The sequence below is a fragment of the Triticum aestivum genome, chromosome 6D (assembly GCF_018294505.1).
Source record: "Triticum aestivum cultivar Chinese Spring chromosome 6D, IWGSC CS RefSeq v2.1, whole genome shotgun sequence".
Taxonomy (NCBI): domain Eukaryota; kingdom Viridiplantae; phylum Streptophyta; class Magnoliopsida; order Poales; family Poaceae; genus Triticum; species Triticum aestivum.
The window spans coordinates 485,254,005-485,265,718 of record NC_057811.1 but is presented as its reverse complement, the minus strand read 5'-3'; the positions used below and the strand labels follow the sequence as shown (position 1 = coordinate 485,265,718).

Here is an 11,714-nt window from a genome sequence, read left to right as displayed (position 1 = left end):
TATTAGTTTGTATTGAAATCTCTAAAAAACTTAAACTTAGAGTAACTAATGGGGCCACCCATTTCGTCCGCTGGCGTCCGTTTGGGTCGGCACGGACACAAAAGACGGCCCAACACGCCGACTCAAACGGACGCGCGTCTGCTTGGCGTCCGCATGGCGACCCATTCCCGGTTCAATTTGAGCCGGATTTGCGTCGGCGCGGACACGAGACGGACGCGCGCGCCTACTCCTCTCCCCGGGCCCGCCGGTCGGTGGCAGCCACCACCATTTCCCCCAAAAACCTTCCCACCCCCGCGCGCTCCCGCCTCACACCCGCCATGGACGACGACCTCGACCTCGACGCCACCGCCGGCCTCACCTCCCTCGCCTCGTCCGGTATGATGACCACCCCCTCCGGCAAAGGCAAGCCTCGTGCCCCGCACAAGACCGCGCGCCGCCGCGCCCAAGCAAAAGAAGGCGCTGACGCCCGAACAGCGGGCAAGGGAGTCGGCCAAGAGGAAGGGCCGGAGGCACGCCACGGACGCGAGGGATGAAGCCGTCGCGGCTGCCGCCGCCGCGCAGCAGGAGGTCACCAACGCTCGCGTCGCGGCGGCAACGAGGGAGGCACTCTACATGCTAGGGTTAAATTCTAGACAACACGGCCTCGTCAACGCCGCCGTCGCCGCGGCCAACACCGGCTCATCGGCGTTCCCTCAGATGGTGCTGCCCGACTCGCCCCGCGTGTCGGCTTGTACCCTGTTGCCCGGCTTCCACGTGTACCCGCAGGCCTCCCGCCTCTCCGGGGAGTGCTCGCTCGACGTGAGCGTGGTGGAGCCTTCCATGCCCGCGCCCACCGACCTCAACGCCACACCAGTGGCCGGTCGCTCGTCATCCAGAGGCGCGAGGAAACGCGCGCGGCAGATGCCGGCCGGCATGCTCCCGGACGCCCGCAACTTGTTTGAGGGAATGCCGGCCGCCGGCGACGAGGACTACATGCAGAACCTCATCTTCGAGGGTGGTGCGCCGGCCACTGGCTACGATCCCGAAGAGACACAAAGCCAGGACGGACGCGGCGCGTTCACGTCGGCCACTGGCTATGATCCCGATCAGGCGGCCTTCATGCGTGATCAGGTCGGCATGGACCTGGACGGCTTCCCACTTGACCATGAGTTTCCGGACGACTACGGGCAAGAGGAAGAGGACGAGTGCGACATCGAAGTGGAGCCTTTGTTCGAGGACGAGCTCGCCAACCAAGCCGCTGGTCCGAAGCCGAAGCGCAAGAGCAAGCGCATGAAGGCATACACGACGGCCGAGGACAAGCTTCTTTGCGAGTGTTGGCGAGACATTGGACAAGACCCCAACAAGATGGGCGCCGAACAAAATCATACAACCTTTTGGATTCGTGTCCACCGGGAGTTTCATGAGCGCAAGAAGTTCCCGGCTTATCAAATTGTGAGCACGCGCGGGTGGGTGTCCATTTTGAAGCGATGGAGGGTGATCCAACAAGAGCGTAACAAGTTTTGTGCCACTCTTGAGAGCGTCAAGGCCTGCCCTGTGAGCGGCATCGGCATGCAAGACATGGTATGCTTGCAAGCCGCCCTCTTTTGTGTCATCAAGTTCATGCTTGCGTATTCATTTGCATACCATTTGCAAAAATGCTTGGATGGAAACATTTGTAGGCATTTCAAGGTTTGGAGGCATTCAAGATCCAACACAATGGCAAGTGCTTCAACCTCTCCCCTTGCTTTCGGATCATCAAGGACGAGGAGAAGTTCAAGGCGCAATATGCCGCCCTCAAGTCGCGTAGGGGGAAGCAAGCCGTGGAGGAGGTTGGGGACGGCGAGCCGGCACGGCCGCGGGGGAAGACCAACTCCAAGAAGGAGGACAAGCGGGATGCGGCATCGAACGCCTTGATCGCAAGCGTGGAGGGCATGATGAACAAGAGGGACTCAAGGGAGGAGGAGCGCCGGCGTTTCAAAGAAGAGCAAATGAACGCCTTCATGGAGATCCAAGAGAGGAGGCTTGAGATGGACGCGGAGAAGCAAGCCAAGATGTTTGAGCTGGAGGCTGAGAAGCAAGCCAAGATGCTAGAGATCGAGGCCGCCAACGCCAAGACCAAGGCGAAAGAAGTGGCTCTCGCGAGCATGATGACCGGGGTGGAGATCATGAAGGTGGATCTCAACACCGTGTCAGCAAGGAAGAGGACGTGGTTCGAGAAGATGCAGGCCGACATGCTCAAGTTCACCGACGAGTGATCCCGTGGCCGCGAGCGCCTTCCTTTTTTGTATGCTGGCTTGTGTGATGGCATGACCACGGGGCCGCGATGGCGTGGTCAAACTCAAGTCCCACCCCTTTTTGTGTGTTGGCATGTGTGCCGGCCGCTGGCGAGTGCGCCAGCGCGAACTGTGTGGTGATATTTTTTGAAGCCGGCAATATATGCCGGCGTTGGCATGGTGTCGGCATAAGACATGGCCGCTGGCATGATCTATGACCGCGTGCCTTTTTTAAAAATTGAGTGCGGACATGAAAATGGGTCGGCGCGTTGGGCGGGCGGCCAACCTAAATGCAAAACAGGACGGACACCGAGCGGGCGGCCGATCCAAACGAACAAAAAACGAACAAATGCGCCGTCCCTTTTAAGTCGACCCGTTGGAGTTGCTCTTAGAAACGAAAGGAGTACATATAAAGCAGACGTGAGATGTGATGATCTGACTACCGGTCGACCAGTAGTAATGGAGGACCAACGTTGGCTGAATCATCGTTTACGTACCCATGGCCATGGCTAGAGCTATCAGCGTGATTGTCATGGCCATATTTAAATACTTTTAGACTGCCAAGTTTCAGAGGACGTACACGTGTGTGTTGGTGACTGAACCTGCAAGCCACTGGCCACTCATTCACTCGGTGCCGATCGATCGACACTATAAAGACACTTGAAGAAGGTAGCTAGCTTAGGGCATCTTTAATAATTGTAAGAGTTGTTGATACATTTTGTTACATATAATATTTTATAATATATTGTATAATAAATAAGGAAAGAGAGTAAGGTTGTATGTACATGAACCAACACCTCTTATACAAGCTTAAATGTAGAATGAGAGAGCCCCTTATTTATTATCTCATTTTTTATTGGGCAAACTAGACACAACATTTTAAAGTAGTAGTATGTTGAGGTGTTGATTGATGACATGACATATTTTATCAGCAAGCTAACAAACAAACTGTTGGAGATGCCCTTAGGCATCTTGAGGGAGGCATTGAGGACTGGGTGTACTACTCCCTCTCCATCATCTTGTGCCTGATCCTGTCCCTTGTATTCTTATCCCTGTGCAAGTGCAACGCGGCGGGCTCGTCCTTCCTCCCGCCTTGGCCGACCTCGCTGATGGCTTTCGGTCCGCTGTTGATGCTTGCCTGGATAGGCGTCAACATCGAGTCGGTAGTCCGCATTGCACGGTCATGGTACGGCCCCATGCTCACGCTCAAATTATGTGAAAATATGAACTCTGCGTGTGTACTTCTTCTCCTGTCAAAGTGATGTGGGATACTGGGTCTTTGTATTTTCAACCGCATTGCATTTTCTTCTGGATTTGGTGCATCTGCATTTTCACATAATTTGTAATAGACCAATTAATATTTTTGTCACAAATGAATAACCAACCTAACGGAGATCCTGTGAACCAACATGTGATTGAATGGTTAGTAGGACAGTGGTATCCCCAGCCTACCAGGGTTCAAATCCCGTTGCTCGCATTTATCTTAAATTTATTTCAGGATTTCCGGCGATGTGTGTACAGTGGGAGGAGATATTCATGTCGACTACGAGGCGTCTACGGTGACTTCATAAAATCTTAAGATAACATACCGGTTCAATCTTTTGGAGGTGCTCATAGGAATAAAGTGTACGTGAAACTGGTGCACATCCTTTTCAGTCTAGTGTGCCCCGGTTTACGGGCATAACAAACAAGGGTAACGGTGCAGGCTCAGACTTGTCAAGCATGACAACGATACTCACCTTACTGTTTTAAATGATTTTGTCGACAAAAGTACATCATTTTAACGGTAGGTGTACATCATTTGCAGGCGGTGAACCACATGACAAGGACACTCCCGGGGTCCATGCCAGCAATCAGTCAAAAAATGCTACACCTACGAAGCCATCTACATAAGCCTACGAAACTTTCCTTCCCACTAATCAAACTCTCTGCCCCTCCCCCCCTCCCCCCTGATTTTCAGGGTGGGCCCACGCCCCTGTTAATCATTAATTCAAATCTGCGAAGTCTTTAGGTGTAGCAGAGCTCTTACCGGTCAGTGACGCTTTGAAACGAGTCAACCACTCTGAAACCTGTTGATTAACTGATTACGATTACTATTATTTCTGTTACAACTGCACACTGGCAGAGCTACATGTTGATCTGCTGGACGGCCATGCCCCCCAACCTTCGTAAAATCTCTGAAGAAAATTCTTTTGGTTGTGCTTAATTAGGCAAAGTATGCTTTTTGGACCCCTCAGAAATTGTTGCTTTTGCATTTTGCCCATCCAGCATTTCCTGTCCAGCTCCGCCACTGCAGCTTCCCAGGGGTGATCAAATAATTCCATCTAGCAACGGGCCGGTCACTCAATGCGATGATCTGACTCCCGATCGACCGGTAGTAATGGATTGGAGGACCAGGGAGCGTTAGTTGAATCATCATCATTTACGTCATTTAGTGCACTATTTAAGACATGGTACTAATGAGATTGATAAGGCTTGTCATAGTGGGGAGTAACTTAGACTAGTGTTATATGTATGACACTAGTTTAAGTTACTACCTTCATAATGCAAAGTAACATAATAGTAATATCATAGACGGCTTTATTTTTTAATTTGCAGACTCATCCTGTCTTGAAAAGCGCTATGTTACAGTAACATATTATTATATTACCACCTCTCATTAACTACTTTTCACATAAGTAAATTTTTTTTAAAGTGCGATATGTTACTAGTTAAGTTACTCGCACTATATAACTAGCCTAAGGAGTGTTTGTTTCCCCTTGTGCCAGCAGACGTGAGATGCGATGGACCAGTAGTAACGGAGGACCAGCGTACTTACGTGCCCATGGCTAGAGCTATCAGCGTGATTGTCGTGGACGTATTTAATTTTATACTGCCCTACAAGTTTCAGAGGACGTACACGTATGGTTGTGACTGAACCTAACACTGGCCACTCATTCAGTCGCTGCCGAACGATCGACACTTGGTCTATAAAAAAAGATGAAGAAGGTAGCTTAGGCAGGCATCTTGAGGCGGCCATGGAGGCCCGGGTGTACTACTCCCTCTCCGTCACCTTGTGCCTCACCCTGGCCCTTGTATTCTCGTCCTTATGCGCAAAATTTTGTGTTTTGATCCTTTTGTGATATAAAATCAAGATCTGACCCTCATATTAATTTTTTTCGTGATTTGACCCTTTCTGCTACAGCCACGAGGCCCGGCGGTAGAATCCTATAGCCTACCACCAGCGCCTGCGGCAGTAGCAAACTTATCCATGTCAGCAGCGATAATGGCCTCCGTGCCCCTCCGTCACACCCTACCGCCGCTCCTCCTGGCGGTAGGATGTCTGAACCTACCGCCGAGGTCTCTGGAGGTAGGGTGCGGACATATATAAACCGCGGGCCGGCCGGCCCCACCCACTTCCCCCCACCCCACCCAGCCCCCCCTTCTCCCCCCACCCAGCCCCCCCCCCCCCCCCCCACGATGAAGAACAGAGCAGTTCCTCCAACTCGCCTTCTCTCATCCCCTCCACTCCCCCCCCCCCCCTCGATCTTATTCGTTTCTTCACGGATTTTGCGGATCGAGATGGTCCCGAAGAGAGAAAAGTAAGCTCTTTCGATCCCTCCAATTAGTTTTAATCAAACACCTTTCGATTCGTCGCATTATTCGATTCAAATCACTCCTTTTTTGAACTAGATTGAATATATTTTTAACCCTAGGATTGATTTAGGTTGATTCTAGATGTTATATTGTGTTAGATATGAAATCTATTCACTAGTTGATATGGTTGTGTTAAGATGAACCCTAGTTCATATTTGATTTGAATGTTTTTTTATATGATGCATGTTGGAGGCATTTGTTGTGATAGATGATGCATGTTCCTATGCTATGATGCAAGAATTGGATGTAGTGTATGATGAGTATTGGATATGAATATTGGAGATATTTTTTATATGTAGTGTATGAATCCTCAAGATGAACCTAGTTCATATTTTTTTGTTATCAAAAAATTTATTATATGATGAATATTGGAGATATTTGTTGCATGTAGTGTATGTTAGATGATGCAAATACTGGATTTTGTCGGGGTAAAAATGGTGAACCCCTCAAGATGAACCCTAGTTCATGTTTTTTGTTTTTTAAGAAAATATGAGATGATGCATGTTGGATGTTGTTGGAGAAATATGTGATATGATGCATTTGAACCTTGATGAGCCTTTGTTATGCTTATGCTTATGTTTATGCAATTTTTTAGGAGGCCACCTCTTGCGGATGACATTGGCATCAAGTATACTATGCTTGACCCTACGTCCGACAAGGTCCATCGTGCCCGTTTTATTGAGAACAGAGTGGTAAGTAACTTTCTTAAAACAAATATTTCAAATCGATGAAAAAAAGTTACTAATTATTTGGATCTTCATTTCGACAGATGCTCCCGCCACTGCGGATGAGGGGTCACGGGACGACCGTGAAGATGGAGTACGACGAGCGGTACGCGTCGTTCTACAGGAGAGCCCGACTGCTGGGTTTCGTCCTGCAGTTCAAGCGCAAGCCGCCGACGCTCGTTCACTCAGCTCTCACGGCTTTGATCGATCGGTGGTGGCCAGAGACGCACAGCTTCCATCTTCCATGTGGGGAGATGACGGTTACACTCGAGGATTGGGGGATGATTACGGGCCTACCGCTCGAGGGTCATGCTTTGACAGGATGAGTGGAGAGGAAGAACTGGCACGACGGGGTTGTCGCCCTCATCGGCGACTGCCCTCCAGATAAGAAGAACCGGACTTCCAGTGTCCCGTTGCCCTGGCTCCTAAAGTACCGGAGCAAGTGCCCGGAAGGGGCCGAACCCCGGGTGGTGGAGCAGTACGCCAGGGCCTACCCGTGCTATCTTCACACGGAGGTAGTGTTTCCAGACTGCTCTGGGGACACGGAGGTAGTCGAGTACCACTTGCCACAGCGCGCTGCCGCGCAATTTGGTAAGGCGTAACGTACACCACCAGTCGACATCGTCAAAGATACCGGTGGCTACGACCTGCACTTGGGAGTACCACAGCCCGTTCTCATTGTTACCAACTTTCGTTTTGATGTTTCATATTCTTCCTAATGGTGTTTTACAATCTTTCTTGTGCTTTGCAGGCTGAGCAGGAGGAAGAATCAGTCCATCACCGATTGGGGAGAGCAACATGCCAAATACGAGACTGAATGGAACCAGTGGAAAACTCGCAAAGATGTGGAGAGAAGAGTGATTGACTGGGAGGAGTACTCGCAAAGATGGCATCAAGCATCGTCTGCGCCTAAGGCCACAGTGGACGACGGCAGACGCTGAAAGTCTGTACGACGACGACTCCGAGAATGAAGCCTACAATGACAGCATTAGAGAGCTATAGGGCGGATTTAGGGAGTACGGACCCATCATGAACAGAGTGGTAAGTTATTTTTATCTGTTTTCAACCGACGTTTGGATGAAATCAACTTTAGTGCTACTGACTCATTTTATTCCATTGCAGTCTTCGGAGCTGAACAAAAGCATTTTTGATGCCTCTGATGCGCTTAGTTCTATCCCCGGGACTCGAGCTAGTGAGAACAAGTTGAGGGGAACGGTGAAGGTAACATGGAGTTCATTTTCTTATGCTCATCATGAAGTTGATCCATATTGTGCTTATTGTTTCGTTCTCATTGCATACGTTTGTCAAAAAATGACGCAAGCTTGTGGGCCTGCTTGGGTGTGCCACCTCCTCCGCTGATGTGATTGCTCATGCAGCACCGATGTGTAGCCTCGCTTCATCGAGCCAGGCCGCCTCATCGTCTATGGCGGTTCAAGATGACGAGGAGGAGGGCGAGGACGATGATGATGAAGAGGAAGATGAAGAAGAAAGCGAGGAAGAGGGAGCAGAAGAACATGGTGAAGAAGAGGAAGAGGACGATGAGGAAGAGGACGATGAGGAGGAGGAGTACGATGATCCCGACGGACCTCCACCAACTCAGACAACCCAGCGTGAGAAGAGAAATGTGCCGAAGAAGGATTGGAAGAGTCCATCCCCGTTTCAGAAAGCGCGTCCTACTCATCGCAAGAAGGCGGCCGAGAAGCGATCAAAGAACAACGAGGACCGGACCGCGAAGAGGGGGAGGAAGGACTGAAGTTTCTGCCGTGTCGTTGAACTAAAAACTTGCATGTTTGCTTCGCGAACCATATGGATTTGCTCGTGAAACTGTTTCGTTAATTTCCTATGTATAACTTGGTGAAAACCTTTGTGGATGTCTATTTGCTATGTATCCAACCTATCTTATTTATGGATTTTTCGATGTGTTCTTGATATATCATACATATGCTTCATGTTTACAAGTGTTTAATTGTTGCGTGCCAAAAATTGAAGACAAGACAAGTTAGGAGGTGCAAAAAATGCACTCTGGGCCACCCTACTGCCAGACACTAAGGCGGTAGGTCTGTACCGCCTACCGCCATCACACCCGGCGGTAGGGTGCCTCCCCCCAACGCCCCCTCCTGTGACCAAAACAGCCAGCGGCTCAGCGGTAGGGTTGCACACCCTACCGCCAGGGGTTTTGGCGGTAGGATCCTACCGCCGAAGGCCCCCTACCGCCAAAACCCCTGGCGGTAGGGTGTGCAACCCTACCGCTGAGCCGCTGGCTGTTTTGGTCATAGAAACATAGCACACATGCTCCGACCCTACCGTCGCGCCCTATGGCGGTAGGTTGTCTACCCCTACCGCTGGCGGCCCTGGCGGTAGGGTTTGGGCATTTATAAACCCAGCCGCCGCCCCCAACCCACCCCACCCACTTATCCCCACCCACCCAGCCGCCTTCTTCTTCCTCTCGCCCATTTTCTCATCTCCTCCACTTCCCCCCTCCGATCTTCTTCGTTTATTCATGGATTTTGCGGATCGAGATGGCTCCGGAAAGAGGAAAGTAAGCTCCTCCCATCCCCCAATTAGTTTGAGTCAAATCAATCCGCTTTTTTTTAGCCTAAAAAAGGTTCATTCATGTTCATGTTCATGTTCAAAATCATGAGGATCCCTAGTTGATATGATGAACCCTAATTAATATGATGAACCTAGGTGATTGCATCGTGATGAACCTAGTTGATGAACCCTAGGTTTAGTTTTTTTACCACATGAGGAACCCTCCCTAGTTGATGAACCCTAGGTTTAGGTTTAGATTTTTTTTTTGACAAAAGTTGAACCATCAACTTCTCAATTTTTTTGTTAGCAAAATTTATGATATGATGAATATTGGAGTAAACAAAATTTATATGATGCAAGTACTGGATTTGGTTGGAGTAAATATGACATGATATGATATTGCATTTGACCCATCTTGATATATGTATTTTATTTAGTTAATGATGAACTTTTGTTATGCATCCATATGTTTAGGTCTGCAACTATGGCGCAACCATCGCCAATTCATCTCCAACACGACCCGTCCACCTTGCCACTTCCGTACGTGTACGAGTCCTTCCCCGAGCTTCTGCAGCCGGTGGGAGCTTTTTCAGACGAGTTCCTAGAGGCGACGAGGGCAGTGCGGTGGCACGAGAGGGCAGAGCGGATCTCCGACGATGTGAAGTGTTGGTCGCAGAGTGTGAAGGAGTTGAAGAGAGTGACTGCAGAGATGGAGGGAGATCCAACTATCTCCCGTGAACGCCGGAAAGGGACCATTGAAGCTGCCAAGCAGCACTCCAACTGGGAGCTGCGCAATTTGGGCCAGAGGATCTACTTCGAGAGCAATGCAGAGGAGAGAGCCAAGATGCCGCCCCAAGTGCATCGGCATTCGATATCATCAGCTGGGGAAGGGCGGAGGCGAAAACTCCAACGGGCAAGGCAAGGTGGAAGTGCTTGAACGGTCGGATGCCGACCAGCGTTCCGCCTCCGCCTGAACCGGTGGATCCGCTGCCATATCTGTCTCCACATCCAGGCCTAACATACGGGGGGGGGGGGGGGGGGGTTGTTTACCCGCCCTATAAACTTGTCTTAAGAACTTGTTGCACCGTTTGTTGGCTTTGCGAAAGCTTATTGCGAAACTACTTGCGTTAGTTGGGGTTGTCAAACTATGTGGATAAGTTTACTATTTGCTATTTGCTATTTGCTATGTGGAAGCTTTATTAATATGTGAGCTCATATTTTGCTTTCTTTGCGAAACTATGAAACTATGTGATAAAACTTTACAAAAAAAACAGTCACTAAAACTTGTAAAAACCTATACCATAAAACAATCACTAAAAGTTTATTAATGTGTATGTAATGCCCAAATTTACAAAAGAACCGGTGATATTGTTTTTGAAAAGAAGCAAACAATTAAACTTGGAAACCATAAAACACAGGACCCCACCGCCAAGGACCCTGGCGGTAGGCTACTTATCCACATCAGCTCGGGCAAACGGCCGCCGTCGCCCTCCGTCACACCATACCGCCAGGGACCCTGGTGGTAGCCTGTCTGACCCTACCGCCAGGTTCCCTGAGGGTAGCGAAAAGGTCAGATCTCAAAAAAAAATCAAACGTGGGTCAGATCTCGATTTTATACCACAAAAGGGTCAAAACACGAAATTTGGCCTCCCTATGCAAAGCCAAGGCGGCTGGCTCGTCCTCGTCCTTCCTCCCGCATGGGCCGACCACGCTGACAGCTTTCGGCCTGCTGCTGATGCTTGCCTGAACAAGCGTCAGCATTGAGTCGGTAGTCCGCATGGCACGGTCATGGTACGGCCCCGTGTTCACGCTCTCTTCGTGTGTACTTCTTCTCGTGTCACACTGATGTGGGATACTGGGTGTTTGTATCTTTAAGTCGCCGTGCATTTTCTTATGGATTTGGTGCATGTGCATTTTCACATAATTCGTAACAAACCAATTAGTACTTCCGTTGCATATGAATAACCAACCTGACGCATATCCTATGAACCAACCTGTGGTTAAATGATTAGGAGGACAGTGGTGGTATCCCCAGTTCACCGGGATTTAAATCCTGGTGCTTGCATTTATCCTGGATTATTTTAAAAATTCCGGCGATGCGTGTTCAGTGAAAGGAGACGTTCCCGTCAACTACGAGGCTCCTCCTACGGTGACTTCATAAAATCTCAAGATGACATGTCGGCTCAGTCTGTCGAAGGTACTCATAGGGATAGGGTGTGCATGTGTACGTTCATAGGGATGAGTGTATGCCCGTTTATATGAGCGCTTGGGTCTGTACTGTGTTAAAAAAACTGGCACATATCCTTTTCATTCTGAGTGTGCCTCGGTTTACGGACATAACAAACAGGGGTGATAATCAGCGTCGTCTCGGGCAAAACCAAATCTGACATTTCAGTCTAAATTTATCTAACCCTACGGGAATAGGGTAAATGATAATCAATAGTCGAAAAACTGACATTCTGATTGATCATACTATATAGAATCCATTCTTTTTTGCTTCAAGGGAGTTAGTTTGTCGGCCATCATGACCAACTGAAACTGATTTAAACGGGTAGGTGTCGACCTCAAT

General features: G+C 49.4%; 1 protein-coding gene across 1 annotated transcript; it reads left to right on the top strand.

Moving 5' to 3' along the window:
• The first annotated feature begins 612 nt into the window (after window positions 1-612).
• LOC123142788 (uncharacterized) lies at window positions 613-7,554 on the top strand. The gene is made up of 4 exons (XM_044561540.1): window positions 613-1,310; window positions 6,484-6,580; window positions 6,658-6,824; window positions 7,365-7,554. Exons 1-4 carry the CDS (start codon window positions 613-615, stop codon window positions 7,552-7,554), a joined length of 1,152 nt encoding a protein of 383 aa, XP_044417475.1.
• The last annotated feature ends 4,160 nt before the right edge of the window (window positions 7,555-11,714 follow it).